The sequence below is a fragment of the Vipera ursinii genome (assembly GCF_947247035.1).
Source record: "Vipera ursinii genome assembly, chromosome: 6".
Classification (NCBI taxonomy): domain Eukaryota; kingdom Metazoa; phylum Chordata; class Lepidosauria; order Squamata; family Viperidae; genus Vipera; species Vipera ursinii.
Window position 1 is genome coordinate 7916340 of NC_139515.1, and position 23068 is coordinate 7939407.

A 23068-nucleotide genomic window follows, 5' to 3' on the forward strand; every position below is an offset into this window, starting at 1 on the left:
ACTCGTGGACTTCAACTCCCAGAATTCCTGAGCCTGCATGGCTCAGCTTGGAAACCTCTCCCTTTCCCCTCAGCATGGCTGGCTCAGGAATTCTGGGAGTTGAAGTCCACAAGTCATAAAGCGGCCTAGGCCTAGGCCAGGGGTAGGCAACCTTGGCTCTTTCATGACTCGTGGACTTCAACTCCTAGAGTTCCTGACCCAGCACGGCTCAGCTTGGAAACCTCTCCCTTTCCCCTCAGCGTGGCTAGCTCAGGAATTCTGGGAGTTGAAGCCCACGAGTCATAAAAGAGCCAAGGTTGCCTACCCCTGGTATAGGGGGTTGGACTAGAAGACCTCCAAGGCCCCTTCCAACTCTGTTATTCTCTTATTCTCTTATTCTCATTCTTCCTTTTCTTTCTCAACTGCTCACCGTTGCTCAAGCCAAATGTCTTTTTCATCCAGCATTTTGAATTAAGTTGTGGTGGAGTCATAAAAGGAGATACTTTCTTAAGAGAATATTTTTGTCAAGAATATTGTCTGGAAAACATTCAACATCGCCTGTATGCTTCATTCTGTGTTGTACAAACACGATATTCTTATAACATAGTGTGGCCCATTATCTACAGTGCAGGCTTCATTCTAAATGCCTGTGGTGCAGTTTTACATTGTTTGAAATCTCCCTTTTGCTTCTTAATTCCTCCAGTTTCACCTCACCTTGGATGCTTAGGCAGATTGCTTCAATAGATTCCACCCAAGTTTTTTTTGTTGTTGTTTAGTTCTCCTCCCTTTCAAGAAAACTCTGGGATCCTCAGGAATCTCCTTTGAGCTAATGTTATATTGGTTTTGACCTCATGCAGGAAAAAAACTTGGAGTGGTTTCCCCGGATGAGAGCCATGTCCCTGGTCAGCAACGAAGGGGATAATGAACAGAACGAAATCAGGAATCTGCAAGAAAGATTGGAGTCCACCATGAGTTTGGTCAAGCAGCTTTCCAGCCAACTAGCTGAGCTTAAAGAACAGGTGAGCGGTCTTATCACTTCCATCAACCTCTGGGAAGCAGACTATGACCTGAACAACATTAAGGTGTTTGATTAGGGAGACGGAAGCCCAGGTTCAAAATCTGCCCTTAACATCCAACCCAACACACCTCCTCAAGGATGGATCTCTGGTGGGAAAAGTTTGAAGAAGGGGATGCTGCATACATTACCTGGCCTTGATTAAAAAAATGCAGGAGATCACTCCATCCTAAATAAAAATCTGGATACACACTGGCGAAAGGAAGGCAGCTCCCAGTTGAACCACGGTGATATCATTCTTACAAAAATATGTTTGGGGGAATTAGCCGTATCTTTCTTGAATCCAGAGTTAACTTGTTCCAAGGGCTTTTGGGTGGTTTAAAAGTTCCTAACGGACCGTAATTTGCAGGCTGGAACTCTGTCTAGAATTGCCCTAGTCTAGAGCAGGGGTGTCAAACTCAATTTCATTGAGGGCCGCATCAGCATTGCGGTTGCCCTCAAGGGGCTGGGTGGGTATGGCCAGGGTGGGCGTGGCCTACTGGGTGGGCATGGCTAAAGTGCGTATGGCCTACTGGGTGGGCGTGGCCAGCTCTACATCGTTCGCATGAAGGGTGCCTATGGGGGCCCGGGCAGGAGTGGGACAGATCTGAGGGTCTCTGGCAGAAGGAGGGCCTCTGGGCCAGGGCCAAGGCAGTGGGGGCCGTTCCCTCACTGTTTCCAGGATGGCTTCGCGGGCCGCATGAAACCACTTTCGCGGGCCGGATCCGGCCCCTGGGCCTTGTGTTTGACATGTCTGGTCTAGAGGAAGAAGAACTATCTGATTAACGTGCTGAGACTTTGCAAAACTGAGCACATTTGAAAGGAATCTTTGGCAAATAAGCATTTTATTTTATTTATTTATTTATTTTAATTCCATTTATATGCCGCCCTTCTCCGAAGACTCAGGGCGGCTTACAAGCTTAGCAGTAGCCTTCATTCTATGTATATGCCTGCTTATCAGGGCTTTCACACACACCCCCCAAGCGGCATTATTACAAAGTCAGCTTAATTGCCCCCAACAATCTGGGTCCTCATTTTACCTACCTCGGAAGGATGGAAGGCTGAGTCAACCTTGAGCCTGGTGGGACTCGAACCTGCACTAATTGCAGGCAGCTGGTGTTACTTAAGGAGGCATTAGCCCACTGCTCCACCAAGGCTCTTTTCCTTTTATACCCAAATAATCCCACTTGCTGGTCTCTCTCTCTCTCTGTCTGTCTGTCTGTCTGTCTGTCTCTCTGTCTGTCTGTCTGTCTGTCTGTCTCTCTCTCTCTCTCTCTCTCTGTGTGTGTGTGTGTCTGTGTGTGTGTCTGTGTGTCTGTGTGTCTGTGTCTCTCTCTGTGTGTCTCTCTGTCTCTGTCTGTGTCTCTGTCTGTCTGTCTCTCTGTTTCTCTCTGCCTCTTTCTCGCTCTCTCTATGTCTTTCCCCTCTCACCCTTCACCCCTCCCCATGTTGGAGCTCAGGGTTGAACTGTGGGTTCCCTTTGTGCCCTCTGACTTTAGCTTTTTCCATGCAGATGTTTCATTATCCAACTAGGTAACCACCTCAGTGCTAGATGAGAATCGAGGTTTGCTCTCTGCTTATAAAGGTAAAGGTTCACCCGCACATGCGTGCTAGTCGTTTCCGACTCTAGGGGCCGGTGCTCATCTCCGTTTCAAAGCCGAAGAGCCAGCGCTTGTCCGAGGACGTCTCCGTGGTCCTGTGGCCGGCATGACTAGACGCCAAAGGCGCACGGAACGCTGTTACCTTCCCACCATAGTGGTCCCTATTTTTCTACTTGCCTTTTTACATGCTTTCGAACTGCTAGGTTGGCAGAAGCTGGGATGAGTAACAGGCGCTCGCTCTGCTACGCGGCACTCGGGATTCGACCCGCCAAACTGCCGACCTTCTGATCGACAAGCTCAGCGTCCTAACCCACTGAGCCACCGCGTCCCCTTCTCTGCTTATATACATCTACTTACCATTCAAAAGAGACAATCAGAAAGGAAACGAAAAGACCAAAACATCTCCTCACCAGAAATCAACAAGTTCAGAGAGCACCAGGGACCACCACTCCTCTTCCTCCTCCTCCTCCTTCTCCTCCTCCTCCTCCTCCTCCTCCTCCTCCTCCTCCTCCTCCTTTTGGTAGCCCCACTCACTTCTAGCACCAGTGACGTTACCTAGCTGGGTAATGAAATGTCTGCAAGAAAAGAGAACGTCAGGGACCCCCCCAAATAAATACACCTTTAAAATCCAATCTCTGTGCCTCTCTATGCCTCTCGGAAACAAAAGCCAGCCGCTAATCTTGTATTTGTCTCCTTCTTCGCCTTTTAGATGACAGAACAAAGGAAAAACAAGCAACGACTGGGCTTTTTGGGGTCCAACGCTGCTCACGTGAACCATCATACTTCAACACATTGATAAAAGCCCGGATTGTGACAGGCCTTTCGTCAATATTCTTCCCGGATCACAAGGCAGAAGAGCTGAGGCTGGAAGGACTGAACGGAGCTCCTTGTTACCCAGTTTTCGACAAAGTGCCAAAATGCTAAGTGGCTGAGCTGTGGGAACAATCTGTAACTGTGTTTTATAATTGAAAGGGGCCCGGGGCTTAACCCCTACAGATCATGCAAAGCAAGCCCTAATCTTCATTTTCGGCTCAATAAACAAACAAATTAAAAGGGGAGGGGCTCCGTTGATGCTCTCTCTCGCCTTTCAGTTGGGATTATTATTATTATTATTGTTTTAAAAAATCTGTCTTTCTCCAGAGGTTGGCAGGGAAGAAGCCAAAATTCGGTTGCATTGTGGGAATGCCATTCAAAGAAACTTTTCTAACTCCAGCATCTTAACCCGATGGAGCTGTTGATTAACACGAAATGCAGCAGCGTGATTCGAAAATCTCTAAAAGTTCTCTTTTAGTCACTTTTAGCCGGCTAATGTCATTTGTCACCTTTGCAGGGCGTTTTGCCCTTGGTAAAGTCAAACAAATGAATGTAAATATGCCCCAGCAAATTAATTTGCATTAGGGAAGCAGCAAAGCCACCCCCTTCATCGGCCATCAATGTTTTTGCTTTTTAAAGAAGACCGAACACTAGAAGCAATTTTACTGTCTGCGGTACAATTCCCAAAATCCAGTGCAATGAATCCACAGCTTTAAATTCTTTACGTTTAGGAATGCAGCCCCCACCTCCCCAAGGACGTAAAAACAGAATACTCTATATATTCAGCAAGAGAATTGTATTGAATTTATATCATTGCTCATGGATTTAGTTCTTGTACTCTAAATGTGGCTGCAACTGGAAATTCCAAACAATGACCTCTAATCTATACAATATAGTTGAAACCAAGAATGAGATTAAGGAGAGAAAGAACTACTTCGTAAAATCTTTAGTACCAAAGTCTAAATTCAAGAGGGCAAGTGGGTTTGAAATCTCTGCACAGGAAGAACTGCAAGTGGATCCTTTTGTGGGAAGTCAGCTCCCCAGAGAAGGAAATGTTAAAAGGGTAGAAAAATATATCTCCGAAAAAGATATTGTGGAACCAGGAAAGCATGCCCAGTTTTCTTAATAGTCCCAGGTCTCCTTCCCCCAAGCAGAAAACCAGTTCTATAGACATGCAGATGTAAACCATCAGGAAAGTTGGAGCTAGAAGCTTAGGAAGACAAAGACCTAAAATCTACATACCCCAGCCCCAGGAAAGCAGGATATGACCTTTGGACCTAATTGTTCTGTACCAGCCTGCTACCGGCCCTGCAGAAAAAGCAGGGACAACCCCTTTACAAACAGCAAGAGGCTGGAATAAAGCCTGCCAAATTTATTAACATAAAACAGAGCAAAACAAGACACCAACCATGAAACAGGAGCTATGAAACAGGAACTATTCAAGCGGTTGCCTTTAGCAAACCAGCCCTCCCACGCATTCCCCTTTTATACAGTTCAGGGCGTGGCTTCTCTCTGCCTCCTTCCGAGGTACCCCATTGCCTTCCTCTGTTTACTCCTGATTGACTGCCTCCTGCGTCGGGCGTCCTTGAACAGGGCCAGCTGTGGGTCACCTTTATCCACGCTGTCAGGCTCACACAGCTGGGTCTCTGTCGTGACCAGGTGGGAGGGGCCTGGCTGAGGGCTCTGCAGAGCCTCAAGGCCATCATCAGCAAGCTCTTCAACACCCCCCTCCTCCTCCTCTGAGTCGTCCAACCCAACTGCAAAACCCACAGGCTGACCCTGAATCACAACACTAATAGGATTGACCCACAACCATCAAGAATACCAGAAAGGCACACCCAGACTCTGGTCAGAATACGTGACACAGGAAATACAAAGCCTGAAACAGGGAATAACTCCAAACAAATGACTCCAAGGGGTATAAAAACCCACTCCCTACATGTGCCCAGTCCTTTTTCTGCTAGAACCATCTTCCTGTCCGGCTCTCTCCTGCAATAAACTGTAACCTTCTTCCCAAAGCGGTCGCCATGTTGTTTATTCCCAGCTTGGATGGAGCCAATGGTGAGGACTTTTCTTCCAACGTTCGTTTGTAAAGCACACCCAAAATGGACTTTCCTGGTTCTCCTTTTCCAGTTTCTGAGCAAGATCTCGTCAAAAGTGATCCACAACTGTGTTGACCTACCGAGAGAGCAATATACAAGTTGTTCTTCATCTTTTGACTCCGTTTAGCCTGTTCTCCTTGTAGAAGACAGGACTTGTGTTACAGCACTCCGAATATCGACTCAGCATTGTAGTTTTTACTGCTGCAATGTCAGGAGATGAGTTATCTCAGAGGGAGGATTTTAATTCCCAAAACCCAGGTTGTAAAAATCTAAGTGAACAATGGATCATAGCAGTAATTTTATTACCGTAAAGTGTCTTCCAAATTGTTAAGCGTCCGTTTCCTCCTGGAAAACAATTATGCCCGAGAGACTTTAAGAGCTAAACTAACTTCCATCAACTGGAGTGAAATGCATTCTTTTAAGGTTAAATGTTAGTAAATCTAGGTCTTCCTTGTGTGACTATAGTTTTTGTGTTTTTGTTTTTTTTAAAAAAGCTTCTTAGTAAAAATGCTGATAAAGGATCTAAACATTTATTTCTAGCTATTAGCAAAATCTAGACTTGATTCTACTTAACCGATCCTGACTTCTCTAAGTATATCTCTTCTAGATAAGACCAAAATCTAGATTTTTCGCCTTACCTGAATAAAATAAATTGTCCTGTTTACATATTTTAGGAGAACTGGAAACTTACGAGACAAATTCATACATGGCTTTTCAAGAATAACAATAATAAAAAAATCTCTTTTTGGGGGAAGGCATGAATGCAATTCCAGATAGTGAGATTGCACCTTATCTTCCCATATTACAGCATCTCCAGGAACCGTGTTTTTCTTGCTTTTCCCCATTTCCTTGGCTTAAGTGGAGCATCTTGAGTTTCACGCCAATTGTTTTCATATGCTTTAATCTACTTTAATGAAACTGGTGGGGAAGCAGCATTTTGGAGTTTATTTTCACCGTATGTTGCACTTTATCATGAGTTCTGTCATTCTGTAGACTGGGTTGTGTTAAGGCAGCGTTCCCCAACCTTTCTGGATCGGTGGCCTGGTGTGGGGGGGGAAGGGGGGAAGAAGGGATGGTTTTGTGTGAGCGGCAGACCCGCCTCACACAAAAGTAAGTAAAGACTTACATTAAAACAAGCTGACTGTGGTTTGGGGCTCATTTTCTCCCCCCCCCCTTGTTTCTTAAGGTGCGTGAGAGTCACTCCTGCTTTTAAATTGCCCATCAGACTTTTCTTTGTAAATTCAAGATGCAAAGACCTCGTGAAAATGACAGGACATTGCAATGCCTTTCTTCTGGGTGATGCTGACAGGGTGGGTGGGATTTAGATCAAGCCATTAGCAAATGTTAACCACGACTGGTGTCAATGTCTGTAGTTAATCTGTAGTTAACTTTGTCTGGATTCGAAAGAAAGAAAGAAAGAAAGAAAGAAAGAAAGAAAGAAAGAAAGAAAGAAAGAAAGAAAGAAAGAAAGAAAGAAAGAAAGAAAGAAAAAAAGAAAGAAAGAAAGAAAGAAGAAAGAAAGGAAAGAAAGGAAAGAAAGAAAGAAAGAAAGAAAGAAAGAAAGAAAGAAAGAAAGAAAGAAAAGAAAAGAAAGAGAGGAAAGAAAGAAAGGAAAGAAAGAAAGAAAGAAAGAAAGAAAGAAAGAAAAAGAAGAAGAAAGAAAGAAAGAAGAAAGAGAAAGAAAGAAAGAAAGAAAGAAAGAAAGAAAGAAAGAAAGAAAGAAAGAAAGAAAGAAAGCTGTAAACAATAACAAAAAAGAAAGGGCCACAATCCTGAGGAATAAACAGGACATATTAACCACGATTACTTACAAAAAAAAAAAAGCTAAAGCTTTATGGCTCATGCCCGCCTCCAAGTGTTTTGCAATTTGCACGGGTATTATTTGCTCTGTACAATGCCTCGTCCCGTCCCACTTCTCAAGAGAATGTAGACTTGTTCCAACTGGGATTTTAGTTTTTTTTGGTTTTTTTTGTTTGTTTTTGCTCAGACTGGGGAGTTTGATGAAAATCTCAACAAGCAGAGTCTGTTGTTTTATATTTGCTTGTAAAAACTAAGATACAGTTCAGTGTTGTTCATGAAGTAGCCGAAGGACCACTCGGGACGACAGGCTAGTTAACTAAAAGGTTTATTTAGAGCAAGACAAAACAGAATAACTCGCCCGGCTTTTATAGCCGGCAGCTGTCAGTGAGGGCCAATCAGGAACGTCCATTTTGGCGCCGCGTCTATCTGGACCAATCCGCGTCGTCTGTTCTTGACAGTTCAGGCTTCCGCATGGCTCGGTGTTTTGACAGCCGCGAGCTGTCAGTGGTTGCGCCTGCGCTGTGCGGGGAACTTTGACAGCTGTCAAAGTTCCCGCGTGTTCTCCTGTCAGATTTTACTTTTCCTCACGTATACGGTTTAATCACATCTAACTTAACTGTTTACATATATAATACACCCCTTACCCCTCCCCTGGAGCGTTTCCTCCCTCTCTGTCGTTGGAACCTGCCCACTGGTAGTCCCTTAGGTAGGTGGGGGCCCTTCGGTTCCTGGTGGAACGACGTGGAAGTGGGGCGATGTCTGGGTCTGCCGGTGGTGCGTCTCTTTGTTCTTCTTCCTCTAGGTTTGGTATCGGTAGTATCTCTGGGGGGGTTTGCAGGTTGAGTTCCGTCATTTGGGGTTCTGGGGTGCATGGCGGTTGTCTGGGTCTGAGTTGGTCGATATGGCGGCGTAGGTTTCCGTGAGTTTGTGTGGATATTAGGTAAGAAATGGGTCCTGTTTGTTTTAGCACTGTCCCTTGGACCCATTTGTTTTTATCTGAGTAAGATCGTGCTCATATCATTTGCCCTGGTTTGAATGTGCGGATGGGGGGGGTTGTTCGTTTTCTTCCGGGTATGTGTCAGGATGCAGTCTGTCAAGCCGTGTTATCAGCCTCCTCCCCCATCTTAGTTCCGCTGGTGATTTGCCTGTTGTTGTGCATGGAGTTGCGTGTTGGGACATTAGGAATTGGCTGAGTCGCCTTTGCCAGTTCCCCTTGACGAATTTTTTCAAAGCTTCTTTTGTGGAGCGTACCATAATTTCAGCCATTCCGTTAGTCGATGGGTGGAAGGGCGCAGACGTGACCAGCCTAATACAATTCTTCATAGCGAATATCTGAAATTCACGAGAGGTGAATTGAGGGCCATTGTCTGAAACTATGGTGTCTGGGAGGCCGTGTGTGGCGAATATTTTCCTTAGGGCTTGTATAGTGGCTCCTGACGTTGTTTTCTTAAGGGGAGTGACTTCTAACCATTTAGAATAACTGTCCACTACAATTAGGAAACTCTGTCCCTGGATAGGTCCTGCAAAGTCTAAATGTATGCGTGACCATGGGTTTTTTGTTGTTTCCCATTTGTGGACTGGTGCCTGGGGTGGTTCGTTCCGGGTTGCTTGACAGGTATAGCACCCTCCTACATATTTTTCTATTTCCTTATCAATGCCCGGCCACCAAACATAACTTCTGGCCATGGCTTTCATTTTGACAATGCCAGGGTGTCCTTCGTGTAAGATGTCTAACGTTTGATTTGTGTTCTTATTTGGTATTATGACACGATTTCCCCATAGCAGGCATCCCCTATGTGAAGATATTTCATTTTTCCTGTTGAAGTATGGTTGGAATTGGGGGTGTGGGTTTTTTGCTGGCCACCCTGTTGTGGCCCACCTGAGGATTCTGCTGAGTATTTTGTCCCTAGCTGAGTTGTTTGCTATAATCTTAGCAGAGAGGGGACAGTCTGGAAGTTGCGAAATTGCTAAGATCATCCCCGCTGGGTCTGGGTCTGGGTCATTGCTAGGGATTGGCAGTCTGCTGAGGCAGTCTGCGTGTCCTAATTCCTTTCCTGGTTTATGGATTAACTGATAAGAATAGGCAGATAAGAATGTTGACCACCGTAATATTCTCGGTGAGAGAATCTGAGGTGTTATTTTATTCCAAGTGAATATCCCTAATAGGGGTTTGTGATCTGTGTATATAGTGAAGGGTCTCCCATAAAGATAGTCGTGAAATTTTTTGACCCCTGCAACTATTGCTAGGGCTTCTCTGTCTATTTGTGCGTAATTCCTTTCTGCTTTTGACAGAGTGCGTGAATAAAAGGCTATGGGTCTTTGGGTGCCATCCTTGTATAAATGACTTAATACTGCCCCAATTCCATAGGGAGATGCGTCGCAAGCGATGCATATTGGTGTATCTTCTCTGAAAAGGGTGATCGTTGAACTATTGCAAATAATCTTTTTTAGTGATTGGAAGCTATTTTCATGAATTTTGGTCCAGGACCAGGCAGTTCCTTTATCCAGGAGTCTATGCAGAGGCTCTGCGATAGTGGCTTTGTGGGGGATGAAGGCATGATAAAAATTTAATAATCCTAAAAAGGCTTGGAGTTCTTGTTTATTCCTTGGGCTGGGTGCTGTTTGAATAGCCCTTAGTTTGTCTGTGGTGGGGTGGATGCCCTGTCCGTCTATTTTGTACCCTAGGAACTCTGTGGAAGTGACTCCAATAGAGCACTTTTCCCGCTTAAGTTTGAGGCCGGCTTCTCTGAGCCGGCTCAGCACAGCTGACAGTCTGTCAGCTAAATTTTCTTCATTTTCTCCGGCGATGAGAACATCGTCGAAGTAGGGGCAGACCCCGGGTATTCCTTTCAGGGTTTTCTCCATGATACCCTGGAAGATACCCGGGGCTGCTGATATGCCGAATTGTAGCCTTTTTACTTTAAAGGCACCGCGGTGGGTGACAATTGTCTGGGCTTCAGCGGTGTCATTTGTGACAGGCAGTTGCAAATACGCCTGCGTGAGATCAAGTTTGGCGAAAATGGCGCCGGAGCGGATGGAAGCAAAAACGTCCCTTACCGCTGGCACCGGGTAAGCATGGGGGCTAAGAGCTACGTTGATGGTCGCCTTATAGTCCGCACATAATCTTATTTCCCCATTAGGCTTAACTGGGGTGACTATTGGGGTCTCCCAGCTTCCCCCTTCTGTCGGTTCCAGCACCCCGAGCCCAACGAGGCGCTCTAGTTCCCTTTCAATTTTTTCTTTAAGGGCAAAGGGCACTCTCCTAGCTCTTATCTTAATGGGTTGGATGGCTGGGTTTAATTGTAAAGAGATGGGGGGACCCGTGTATTTCCCTAAAGTGCCATCGAAGACATCTGCATACTTATTGCAAACGGCTTCGAGACTGGGTGATTGTACAGTATTTACCCCCGTTATGGCGATCCCTAACGGTCCGAACCAGTTCAGCCCTATCAGGTTGGTGCGATTTCCCGGTGTTACCAGTACTTCTAGGGGACCCTTGAAAGATCTGTACTCTACTTCCACCTTAGCCCTCCCTTCCAGAGGAATAGGGGTTTTCTGGAAGTCTGCTAGGTGGACCTGGGTTTGCCTCAGGGGAATTTTCCCCTTGCCTTGTTGACAGATCTCCTGATAAGTTTTGAATGAAATTAGGGAGACTGCTGACCCCGAATCCACTTCCATGAGGCAGGGCACCCCCTGAATTCTTACCCTGATCTTAACCTTTGAGCTTAGGCTGTTTACCCTGTCAATTGTTTCTACCAGGGCCCCTGGCGGTTTTTCTCTGTTGGCCTGGGTAGCTGGCCTACCTGGGGAGTTTGCCTCCACATCATTGATGTTGTCCCGGCCCTTGCTGCGGCACACCGGTTTGATGTGGCCAGTCTTTCCGCAATTGTGGCACTTAGCGTTTCTGAACCGGCAGCTTCCACGGGCATGGTTGCCCCCGCAGCTGGCGCAGGCGGCCCGTTGCTCGTAACGCGGCGGTGGCGGAGGGGGGTTCCTAGACCTTCAGCGGTCCGAAGGGTCGCTTCTCCTTGGTTGCCTGCGTTCCATTCTGCGCTGCAGGGCTTCTCCGTCGGTGAAATCCACCGACTCTTCGCTGTCGCTGAGGGTGGCGCTTTCTTGGAAGACGGTCGCTGGGCTCTCTGGGGTCGTGGTGGTCGGCTTCTTCTTGTGGTTGTACTCGTAGGCCATGATTTCTCTGGTCAGCTCTGCCAGGCTCATGTCGGTCTTGGATGTCAGCTTCTTCTGTAGGCGTTCGTCCCTCAGGCCGATCACCACCTGGTCTCTGATGCGGTCTTCTAGGTCGGGGAAGCGGCAGTTCCGCGCGGCGTGTCGGACCCCAGCGATGAAGTCGTTTGCGGGTTCGTCTGGGCGTTGTTTCTTCTGGGCGAATTGAACCCGCCAGTACAGTTCGGATCGGGCTGGCATGTAATGCTTCGTCAGCTGGTCTCCCAGGTCCGCGTAGGATACTTCGGTGATGGGCACCGGGCTGAACAGCCCCACGGCAGCGTCGTAGACGGGGGGTCCGCTGATGTATAGCAGCGCCGCGGCCTTCGCTCGGTCATCGGTGATTTTGCTGACAAGGAGGAATCCCTCGACCTGTCCCAGGTGTGATTGCCACCTTTCGGGATGTCGGGTGTCGAATTCCCTCACGCGACCGAAGTTTGCCATGTCGTCCGGTCCTGGGTCTCGCTCCGTTGGAAGTTAAAACTTCCGTGACAGCTCTGGCCGGGAACTCTCTTCCGCGGCCGTGACTTCAGCTCTGGAGCGATCCCATCCTCGTCGCCAGTGAAGTAGCCGAAGGACCACTCGGGACGACAGGCTAGTTAACTAAAAGGTTTATTTAGAGCAAGACAAAACAGAATAACTCGCCCGGCTTTTATAGCCGGCAGCTGTCAGTGAGGGCCAATCAGGAACGTCCATTTTGGCGCCGCGTCTATCTGGACCAATCCGCGTCGTCTGTTCTTGACAGTTCAGGCTTCCACATGGCTCGGTGTTTTGACAGCCGCGAGCTGTCAGTGGTTGCGCCTGCGCTGTGCGGGGAACTTTGACAGCTGTCAAAGTTCCCGCGTGTTCTCCTGTCAGATTTTACTTTTCCTCACGTATACGGTTTAATCACATCTAACTTAACTGTTTACATATATAATACAGTTCAATCTTACCGGTATTTTCTGCAAATTTTTTTTCCTTCCCTTGTAGATGTTGCAATTTAAAAAAAGCAAAAAACACACCAATCTTTACAAAATTGCCCTGAAGATGTTTTCCCCTCTCAGAAGAGAGATAAGAGAACTCCTAAAATAACAGATGCTTTTATTCCTAAAGCTGAGTTGCAAATAAAAAGTATTTTGATGGGGGAACGAGAATTTGAAGACCAGACTGATCTGTTGGTGTGTGCGCCAATGTCCTGGGTACCGGCCTGATCAGTAGCTTCGTTCTGAGACGTTGCTTTCCCTTTATCCAATTCCACTCTTTGCTTCTGATTGATTAAAGAATATTCCACCCATTCACGGAAATCATATTCAGAGGCCTTTTTTTTTTAAAAAAAGGGGGGGGAGGCAGTAATATGAGGAATTGAATGTTGTCCATGTTCTCTTTCTCAGTTAGGATTCTAGATTGGGGACACAGATGATGGACCGAGGCCAAGATTGTTTTGCAGGGAGATTTAAACTTTGAACGTGGGTGTCAGAATTCTCGTTGGCCATAGAGGTGGCTTGCTGTGATGGCTTGGTTTTCTTGGCCTGACCATCGCTGTCCATTAAATCATTTAACCTTTTTAAGAAAGACTCACAGTTAAGGTGATTTCAGAATGTGGAAATCAATTACAATCACAGAGAAGAAGGTGGGGGAGGTTTGTCAACCTATTCTCGAAAGCATCTGAAACCAGGACAAGAAACAATGAGTGGAAACTAATCGAGGAGAGAACCAACCTAGAACTAAAGAGAAATTTCCTGACAGTGGAAACAGTGAAAACGTTTGCCTCTGGAAGTTGTGGGTGCTCCGTCACTGGAGTTTTTCCAGAAGAAACCAGAAGCCATTCGTCCAGAATGGCATAGGATCTCATGCCAGGAGCCACGGGTTGGACTAGAAGACCTCCAAGGTCTCTTGCAATCCTGTTATTCTATGTTCTATTTATGGAGAAGATGGACCAGGTTGGTGGGAAGGAAAGATATTTCTAAAAAATGTGATTCCATGCTCTTCAAAATAAGAATTATTATTTCATGCTCTTCAAGATAGGAATTCCAAGAGCCAGTTGGTCTAATGGTTAAGGCACTGGGCTAGCAAGTGGGAGATGGTGAGTTCTAGTCCCACGTTAGGCACAAAAGCCAGCTGGGTGACTATAGGCCAATCACCAAGAGATGGTTAGTTCTAGTCCTGCCTCAAGCATGAAACCTGGCTGGGTGACTTTGAGCCAGTCACTCACAATTAGTCCAACCCACCTCCCAGGGTTGTTGTTATGGAGTGTGGGAAGTCAGCCCCCCAGAGAAGGAAATAGTAAAAGGGCAGAGAAATATATTTCCTAAAAGGATCTTAAAGAGGCAAAAAAGCATGCCCAGTTTTCTTAATAGCCCCAAGTCTCCTTCCCCCAAGCAGAAATGTTGTTAGCTGTGAAGTTGTGTCCGACCCATCGCGACCCCATGGACAATGTTCCTCCAGGCCTTCCTGTCCGCTACCATCTTCTGGAGTCCATTTAAGCTCACACCTACTGCTTTAGTGACTCCATCCAGCCACTTCATTCTCTGTTGTCCCCTTCTTCTCTTGCCCTCCACCTTTCCCAGCATTAGGCTCTTCTCCAGTGAGTCCTTCCTTCTCATTAGGTGGCCAAAGTATTTGAGTTTCAACTTCAGGATATGACCTAAAGAGCAGTCAGGGTTGATCTCCTCTAGGACTGACCGGTTTGATCGCCTTGCAGTCCAAGGGACTCGCAGGAGTCTTCTCCAGCACCATAGTTCAAAGGCCTCGATTCTTTGGCACTCAGCCTTTCTTATGGTCCAACTTTCACAGCCATACATTGTAACTGGGAAGACCATAGCCTTGACTATACGCATTTTTGTTGGCAGGGTGATGTCTCTGCTTTTTAGTGTGCTGTCTAGAAGACACAATGGAGTTGTATAAAAGACATCCATGACATGGTGAGCAAACATCAACCCTGTGTTTTCTAGGCATTTCACAGGCTTGAAATGGCTAGCTGCAGAAGCTGAAGTGGAGAAGCATAACCCAAACATCAAATAATTAGTACTGTAGTGGAACTTGCATTTGAGGTCACCTTGAAGTTCTCGAGAACATTGCATCTCCTGTTAGAGTTGCTTGTCACCAGAAATGAGCTTGTAGACAAAGCAAATGGAAGACTCTTGAGAACCCCTTGGACTGCAAGGAGATCCAATGAGTCGATCCTAAAGAGAATCAACGCTGCCTGTTCTTTGGAAGGACTGATTTTGAAGCTGACCCTCAAAAGACTTTGGCCACCAAATGAGAAAAGAAGTGACATGTTGGGAAAGATGGAAGGCAAAAGGAGAAAAGGACGGCAGAGGAGGAGATGGTTAGATAGGGTCATTGATGCAACAAACATGAATTTGGGCAAACTCCGGGAGATGGTGGAGGACGGGGGAACTTGGTGTGCTATGATCCATGGGGTGGTGAAGAGTCAGACATGACTTAGCAACTGTACAACAACAAAAACAGAAGAAAGATGGTCCCCATCCGCATTTTCAAACCACTAAAACTGGGGGTTTAGACAATGGGTGCGGTGACAGCCTGAAGCTTATCAAGCTAGTCATAGAGAAGTGATACTAACTTTACTTCCTTAAATTGGACAGGATCCACGCACTTCTTGGATTATTGCTTCTTCCCAACACTTGATCAATCCGGGTCGCTCCACACGAATCTGCTGCTGTGCCAGGCTTTTACAGAGGGATAAAGCATATTAGCGAATGGAGAAAAGCAGAGAGAGCAGAAGGCTAAATTAAACCTTTACGATTAGCTTAATAAGCTTCGGGCTGTCACGGCATCCTTTGTTGAAGCGCGGGGCCCATTTTCAACCAGACTACTCAGGATTTCAATACGAGAAGGCAGAATTCCAAAACAACAGGAGACAATTAGTAGACATGTGTCCATCTTCTCTGCCGGGGAGTCTTGTTGACAGCCATTCCAGATGGAATCTATGGCTTAATTACTGAAAACATTCTCGTTTTTAATTTTGAACGAGCTGGCTCAACTCCAGCAAAATAAGGTGTTTGTGGAGATGTACTGGCAGAGAGAGAGAGAGAGAGAGAGGAGAGAGAGAGAGAGAGAGAGAGGAGAGAGAGAGAGAGAGAGAGAGAGAGAGAGAGAGAGAGAGAGAGAGAAACACACACACACACACACACACACACACACACAGATTTGGCTGGGATCTTACTTGGTTCCATGACGAGAATGCATGTGTGAATTCCTTAAACAGATAAAAGAAATAACAAAAAGAAAATATACACTTTTCTCCACCTTTAGCATCTCTGGGAATCTTCATGTCCTGGTCCAGATTTGATCCAGAATGAGGAGCCCAAGGCTGCCTGTTGCTTTTTAGTAGCCGTGAAGTCAACCACCCCCCCACACACACATTTCATGGACTTGAAAGACACCCCTTTAATTTCATACATCTTCTGTGTACGGATTTCTTTTGCTGGGGAGAGATGTTATTTTCTCAGCAGAAGGTAGATCAAGAATTTGAAGCAGAAGAAGGGAATGTAAGAATCACTCTCTTGCAGCACCCAAAGCTGCTTTTTCCAAAAGGCAACTGGACTTCCTGGTTGTTTTTTCCCCCTTTCTTTGAAACCATTTCGCTGCTCATTCAAGAAGCTTCTTCAGTTCTGAACAGAAGAAGCTTCTTGGATGAGAAGTCAAACCTTTTCAAGGAAAAAAAAAACCCAAAGAAAGTTCAGTTGCCTTATATTAAAAAAGCACCTTTGGGACAACCATGAGCTGGATGATTGATAATCTCCATAGATCTTTCTTGCAGCAATTCCCTTGGAGAAAATGGGAGGCTAGCAAAGCCACAGGGGCTTCACCAACATAGCCTGTGCATCTGAAACCAGGAATTCACCATCTAGCACCGTGGTGGCGAACCTATGGCACGCGTGCCACAGGTGGCACACAGAGCCCTCTCTGTGGGCACACGCGCCGTCACCCCAGCTGGGTTTTATAAAACCTTTTCACTTTAGGCCTCCGCTGCCATGTGCAAAAAAAAAAGGTTCAATCAATCAGTCATTTTCAAATTCTCGCGGGGAAAAAAAAAGATCTCGCGAAGTTGGAATTGATTGACTGAACTTTTTAGTCCCACCCAGTCTGCCGTGACCACCGCAGCCACGCCCACCCAATGGGCCACGCCCACCCAATGGGCCACGCCCACCCGGCACCCGACGATACATAAGCGGGTTTGGGGTTGCAGTTTGGGCACTCAGTCTCTCAAAGGTTCGCCATCGCTGATCTAGCAGCTAGCTAGAAACAAATTTTATGCAATAGTTTTCTGCCAGATCTGGAATTGAGGAAAAGCTCTTTAACTGGAGCTCAGGATCCCAAAAAGATCTTGACAGACTTGAACAATGGGCCCCTCTCCAACAAAATGAAATTTAATGCGGAAAAAAGCAAGGTTGTACACGTAGGCAGGAAAAAAACCAAAGGTACGAGTACAGTTTAGGCGGAAACTTGGCTCAAAAACAGTAACTGCGAGAGGGAAAACCTGTACCATTTCAGGCAAATGGCTGTCCAGTCTCTTCTTAAAAACGTCCAGTGTTGGAGCATTCACCACTTCTGGAGGCAGGCTGTTCCACTGGTTAATTGTTCTGACTGTCAGGAAGTTTCTCCTTAGTTCTAGGTTGCTTCTCTCCTTGGTTAGTTTCCATCCGTTGCTTCCTGTCCTGTCTTCAGGGGCTTTGGAGAATAGCTTGACTGCCTCTTCTTTGTGGCAACCCCTGAGATACTGGAACACTGCTATCATGTCCTCCCTCGTCCTTCCTTAAACTACACATACCCAATTCCAGCAACCGTTCCCTATATGTTTTAGCCTCCAGACATAGAATAGAATAGAATAGAATAGAATAGAATAGAATAGAATAGAGTAGAATAGAATAGAATAGAATAGAATAGAATAGAATAGAATAGAATAGAATAGAATAGAATAGAATAGAATAGAATAGAATAGGAGCTGGAAGGGACCTTGGAGGTCATCTAGTCCAACCCCCGGCTCAGGCAGGAAACCCTGTATCATTTCAGACAAATGGCTGTCCAGTCTCTTCTTAAAAACTTCCAGTGTTGGAGCATTCACGGCTTCTAGAGGCAAGCAGTTCCACTGGTTAATTGTTCCGACTGGCAGAAAGTTTCTCCTTAGTTCTAAGGTTGCTTCTCTCTTTGGTGAGTTTTCCCCCCAGATTATGTAATCTACCCATGCACAGAGCCATGAGAGAAGAGAGGCATCCATTCCCTCAGAACTGAATGGAAGAATCAGTTGGCTCCAGTTTTTCCCTCCTTCCTTCCCCTCCAAACCAGTCATGAGGCCCAGCGCTGGACTATTCAAGAAAAGAAGGATTTTTATTTGAAATAAAAACATCGAAGTGTGGGTGACCTGAAAGAATAACTTAGCAACCACCGACTGCCCGAGGCTGAATCATCCGTAATCGGCTGGAGCAAAGCAGGAAGGCAGAGAGAAGACTGAGGCAGGCCACTCAAACTCAAGCACGCAGCCAACGCTGGACAGAAGTGAAAATTATTCTCCACGCAATTAAGGCTCCTCAACAGCTTCATTAAAAACCATTTGCCCAGGCCAGGCTTTCTAAGCCTGAGCTCACGTTAGCTGGCCTGGTCTCATGAAACCTCCTTTTCTTCAGATTCACACTTCCTGGGCAAGGAAGCAACCCGCCACGACCCTTGGAGGATCGAGACATTAACTGGCTTCATCCCTCCTGGATCTCACCCTTCGCCCACTCGGGAGAAGGCAGCGCCTGGGCCTGAAGGCGGCCACCGAGAATTAAGAAAGTCACAGGGCGCCAAGGGGGAGAAGGCTGTTCCGTATGCATTTCAGAAGGGAGGAAGGGAAAGAAAGAAAGAAAGAAAGAAAGAAAGAAGAAAAAGAAAGAAAGAAAGAAAGAAAGAAAGAAAGAAAGAAAGAAAGAAAGAAAAAGAAAGAAAAGAAAGAAAGAAAGAAAGAAAGAAAGAAAGAAAGAAAGAAAGAAAGAAAAGAAAGAAGGGAGGGAGGGAGGGAGAGGGTAGGAATGAAGGAAGGAAAGAGAAGGGGAAGGAGGAAGGGGAGGAGGGGGAGGGGAGGGGGAGGAGGAGAGGAAGGAAGGAAGAGAGGGAGGGAGGAAGGGAGAGAAATGAAGGAAGGAAAGAGAAGGGGAAGGGAAGTAGGGAGAAAGAAAGAAAGAAAGAAAGAAAGAAAGAAAGAAAGAAAGAAAGAAAGAAAGAAAGAAAGAAAGAAAGAAAGAAAGAAAGAAAAAGGGAGAGAGGGAGAGAAAGGGGAGAAATGAAGGAAGGAAAGAGAAGGGGAAGGGAAGGAGGGAGAAAGAAAAGAGAAAGAAAGAAAGGAAAGAAAGAAGGGAGGGAGGGAGGGAGAGGGTAGGAATGAAGGAAGGAAAGAGAAGGGGAAAGGAAGGAGGAAGGGGAGGAGGGGAAGGGGAGGAGGAGGAGAGGAAGGAAGGGAGGGAGGGAGGGAGAGAAATGAAGGAAGGAAAGAGAAGGGGAAGGGAAGGAGGGAGAAAGAAAGAAAAAGAAAGAAAGAAAGAAAGAAAGAAAGAAAGAAAGAAAGAAAGAAAGAAAGAAAGAAAGAAAGAAAGAAAGAGGAAGGGTGAGAGGGAGAGAAAGGGGAGAAATAAAGGAAGAAAAGAGAAGGGGAAGGGAAGAAGGGAGAAACAAAAGAGAAAGAAAGAAAGGAAAAAAAAGGGAGGGAGGGAGGGAGAGAGGGAGAAATGGAAGAAAAGAAAAGGGGAAGGGATGGAGGAAGGGAAGGAGGGAGAAAGAAAAGGAAGGAAGGAAGGAAGGAAAGAGAAAGGAAGGAAAGGAAGAGAGGAAGGAAGGAAGGAAAGAAAGAAAGAAAGAAAGAAAGAAAAAGAAAGAGAAAGAAAGAAAGAAAGAAAGAAAGAAAGAAAGAAAGAAAGAAAGAAAGAAAGAAAGAAAGAAAGAAAGAAAATATTTGGCCAATGGCATATTGTATACTTACACAGAATGAACATTAGACCAGATTCAAAAGCCAGAAAAGCATAAACGGAGGTTTTGCAAAGGCATGTTTACAGCCGAGGTTGTTCCTCGCTGACCCCCCTTCCATTCCCCCTCTTCTATTCCCCCCCCCTTGCCAGTATTTAAAAACACATTCTGAGCAGAAGCCTGTAGCCAGGACTGAAGAAGGGCTGGGAGGGGAAGGGTTGACGCTGACAGCTCAGTTGTAAATATAGAACATAAAGCATGAAGCCAGCGGTCAGACCTCGTACCCAGATCAGCAGTGTTCACATGTTGGAGGGAAGGAAGGCTGGCACGCTGGCATTTGATGGCCGCTCAGCTATTCGGGCAGCGCTCCAAAGAGCTTCCCACGCAGAGCGGCAGGCTGTCAACCGCCATCATGCCAAGGCAGAGTCCAAAGGGGTGGGGGGGGGTCCCTGGCAAGGGTCCCTAGGGCGGGGCTGTTGAACATTCATTTTGGTTTTATGGCTTAGCTTTAGACTTCTTCTTGGGAAGATTGGCGGCCTTTTATCCGATCCATCACAATAGAGCTGGAAGGGACCTAGGAGGTCTTCTAGTCCAACCCCTTGCTCAAGCAGGAGGCCCTATCCCGTTTCAGACAGGTCGTTGTCTAGCCTCTTCTTAAACTCTTCCAGCGCTGAAGCACCCACAACGTCTGCTGGCAAGCCGTTCCACTGGCTAGTTGTCCTCGCTGTTAGGAAATTTCTCCTTAATTCCAGGTTGCCTCTCTGCTTGATTAGTTTCCACCCATCCTTTCTTGTCAGGTGCTTAGGAAAATAAGTTGACACACACACCCCTCTTCTCTGTCGCAGCCCTTCAAATACTGGAATACTGCTGTCATGTCACCCCTAGTCCTTTCTTTCTCTAGAGTGGTCATGCCCAATCCCTGCAACCGTTCTTCATATGTTTCATCCAACAAATAAATTCTTCTTGGGCCACATTGTTGACCAAAGTGATAGAGGGTGGTAGGACACAGATCCCCAAACAGGTTGTGGGACTCCTGATGCATGTTTGAGAGCCTTGTTGCCTGACTCCAGGTCTTCTCCTGTTCTCCTGAGGTAAATTTGTTGGATTCCATAGCCAGCTGCAAAAACTGATTATTTATCTATACTGTTCTCCAAGTTTCAGTTCCACCCTTCTTGGCTCGAAGGCCGCACCTCATGATGGAATTGTCAACCGTGAGGCCGCCGAATTTGATCTCTCACACAGCTAAGGGAAGGTCTTTGGAAATGCAGCCTGTAATCTTAATTATCGTTCTTCGGGATGATCATCCAGAGCAGGACTTCAATCAAACAGGTCTAAGAACAAACCATGCAGTTTCACGGAGTGCAACTTTGAATGAAGCCAGTTTAGATGCCGAGGTTTATGTGTGGCTTCTGTGCAGTGCAGGAGGTCAAAAGCATGGGTCTTGGGCGCCCTGGTTACTACATAGATATCCCAGAGCGATGCAAACATTTCAGGTGACAGGGCTGAATCGAAAGATGGCGAAGTTAAGTGTGAATTTTCCTCCAAGACGCAACCGTGAAGCTTAGAAGGGCATCAGGATGGACCACACACGTTCCACCATCTGATCCCCATGAGGGATGCCTCTCCTTATTTTTGGGTAGCCTTAGCCCTGTGATATAACGCAAAGTTTTAAGGTGTCTTGGTGGGACTGTAGAAGGACATTTTCAGGAAGAGAGAAGGCTAGGAAAAACGCATCAAGCAGCAGGAGATGGATGGTTTTGCCTTGAGTCACGCGAAGGAGATGTTTTCTCCCTCACCGTCTAAGCTCAGGAACCCTCAACCGTTTTGCTGATTAGCAGGTCTGGTCAGAGAGCATTGCTGATCAAGTGTGTCAAGCTGGAAATGCTTACGAAGAGAAATTAGAAGGTCTTGGCAACCTGGGAGAAGGACACGCAAATGAGACAACCTGCTAATTGGTACATTTATCCCTGGTATGAACCAAAGGACACAGAGACCATTCTTGGAGTGATTGCCTGGACTTCAGTCATCAGAGAAGAAAAGTGCGTGATGATATTAGGCATCCAAAGGCTTTCGGGGAGATCCTGACTTTAAGGAAGATGGTCAATGGTTGCTAGATATGATGGCTATGTGCCGGCTTCGGAATGGGGAGCCTCTAAAAGCTGGCTCTCCGTGAACATCAGTCAGAGGAGATGGCTGTTGTCCTCACGTCCTCTTCTCAACCTCTTTAAGGAATCTGGTTGGCCCCTTTGGGGATGAGGATGTTGGGCTAGAAAAGGCGATCCTACGCCTTGCATGTCCTCCTCTGAGGTCAGTGTAATTATTAATCATAACAAATGACCGAGCTGGATTATATGACCAGTGACAGCAGAATATAATCTTCCCCTGGGTGAAGGCTTCAGGAGCAGATGGCGTGGCTATATACAATAGGAGTCAAGCGCATGAGGACGGCATGTCTATTATTGGAAAGACCGACACGAACTCTTCAGAAATGATTCAGAAGAAACACCTCAGAACTTAGGGGAAGCTCTCTGAGGCGTTCCAGACGTCTGCCTGAAAAATGGAGGCGGCTGCTTTGAAAAGTCCACTTTTAATGCCACTCTTTAAAGCAGCGTCTCCTTTTTTTCCCCCACCCCAGAAGCCTGAAAAAAACTGGGCTGCTTTAATGAACAGGAAAGAGGTGCCCTTCCTCACGAAATTTGCTCTCAGCAACACACGTGTGTTATTCGAAACAACCCATGCGAGGGAAACCCAAGCAGTCAAGTTGTCAAGAAAACGGGGGTGTTTTCTTTGCGGTCTTGTGAATCTTACGAATCTAAAATCATACAGGGTTCTGTATGCACGTGTGTAGTCACACAACATATATTAGAGGGGAAAGGATTTATAGATTCACGAGGCCTCCATTATTTTTTCCTGTGTCTACTTGCCCTTGGTCCCCAAATTCTACTATCTTACATTTAGTGTCACGCCAGCCACGTTGGTGATCTACTGCTTTTCCCGTAAAAGGAAATGGATTGGACTAAAACAGAGCTCTCCCAAATTTGGCAACTTTTAGACTGGCGGATTTAAAACTTTCCAAATTCCGCAGCCAGCCAGCCAGCATGGGGAATTCTTGGGAGTTGAAGTCCATAAGTCTTAAAGCTACCAAGTTTGGACACTCCTGGAGTAAAACACATTCAGTTGTTGTTGTTTTTTTAAAAAAATTCAGTTCTAGCCACATGTAAAATTGGAAGGGATGCACGCTAACGGCCGCAAAAATCCACGGAAGTGGGAATGTGCAAGAGGCTACCGAGAGCTGATGTTCTCCATTTCTGTGCCTTCTCCTCCAGGAAATGCTCACGGTTCCTGCTCTAGCACCAAAGGCAGGATGCATAATTCAGAGGCACGTTGGGAGGTGGGTGTGGGGGGGTTTCCTCTGGCAAGACGTTTTGGCAACAATTTTTGTAAAAAATGCACCGTCGTATAGTTCTTTTGGTGTACCTGAATGGATGCATCCGGACGTTTCTTGTTTTTTGGGAAGAGGAAGGACTATTTTGTGGGGTTGGGTTTGTTTTTTT

General features: G+C 46.3%; 1 protein-coding gene across 1 annotated transcript in view; it reads left to right on the plus strand.

Moving 5' to 3' along the window:
- The window catches only part of ITPR2 (inositol 1,4,5-trisphosphate receptor type 2), a 184393-nt gene extending 177107 nt beyond the window's left edge, over nucleotides 1-7286 (plus strand). The window contains 2 exon segments of the mRNA XM_083366224.1: nucleotides 837-998; nucleotides 3344-7286. Of these exon segments, the coding sequence (XP_083222350.1) occupies nucleotides 837-998; nucleotides 3344-3430 (249 nt within the window). The 3' untranslated portion in view covers nucleotides 3431-7286.
- The last annotated feature ends 15782 nt before the right edge of the window (nucleotides 7287-23068 follow it).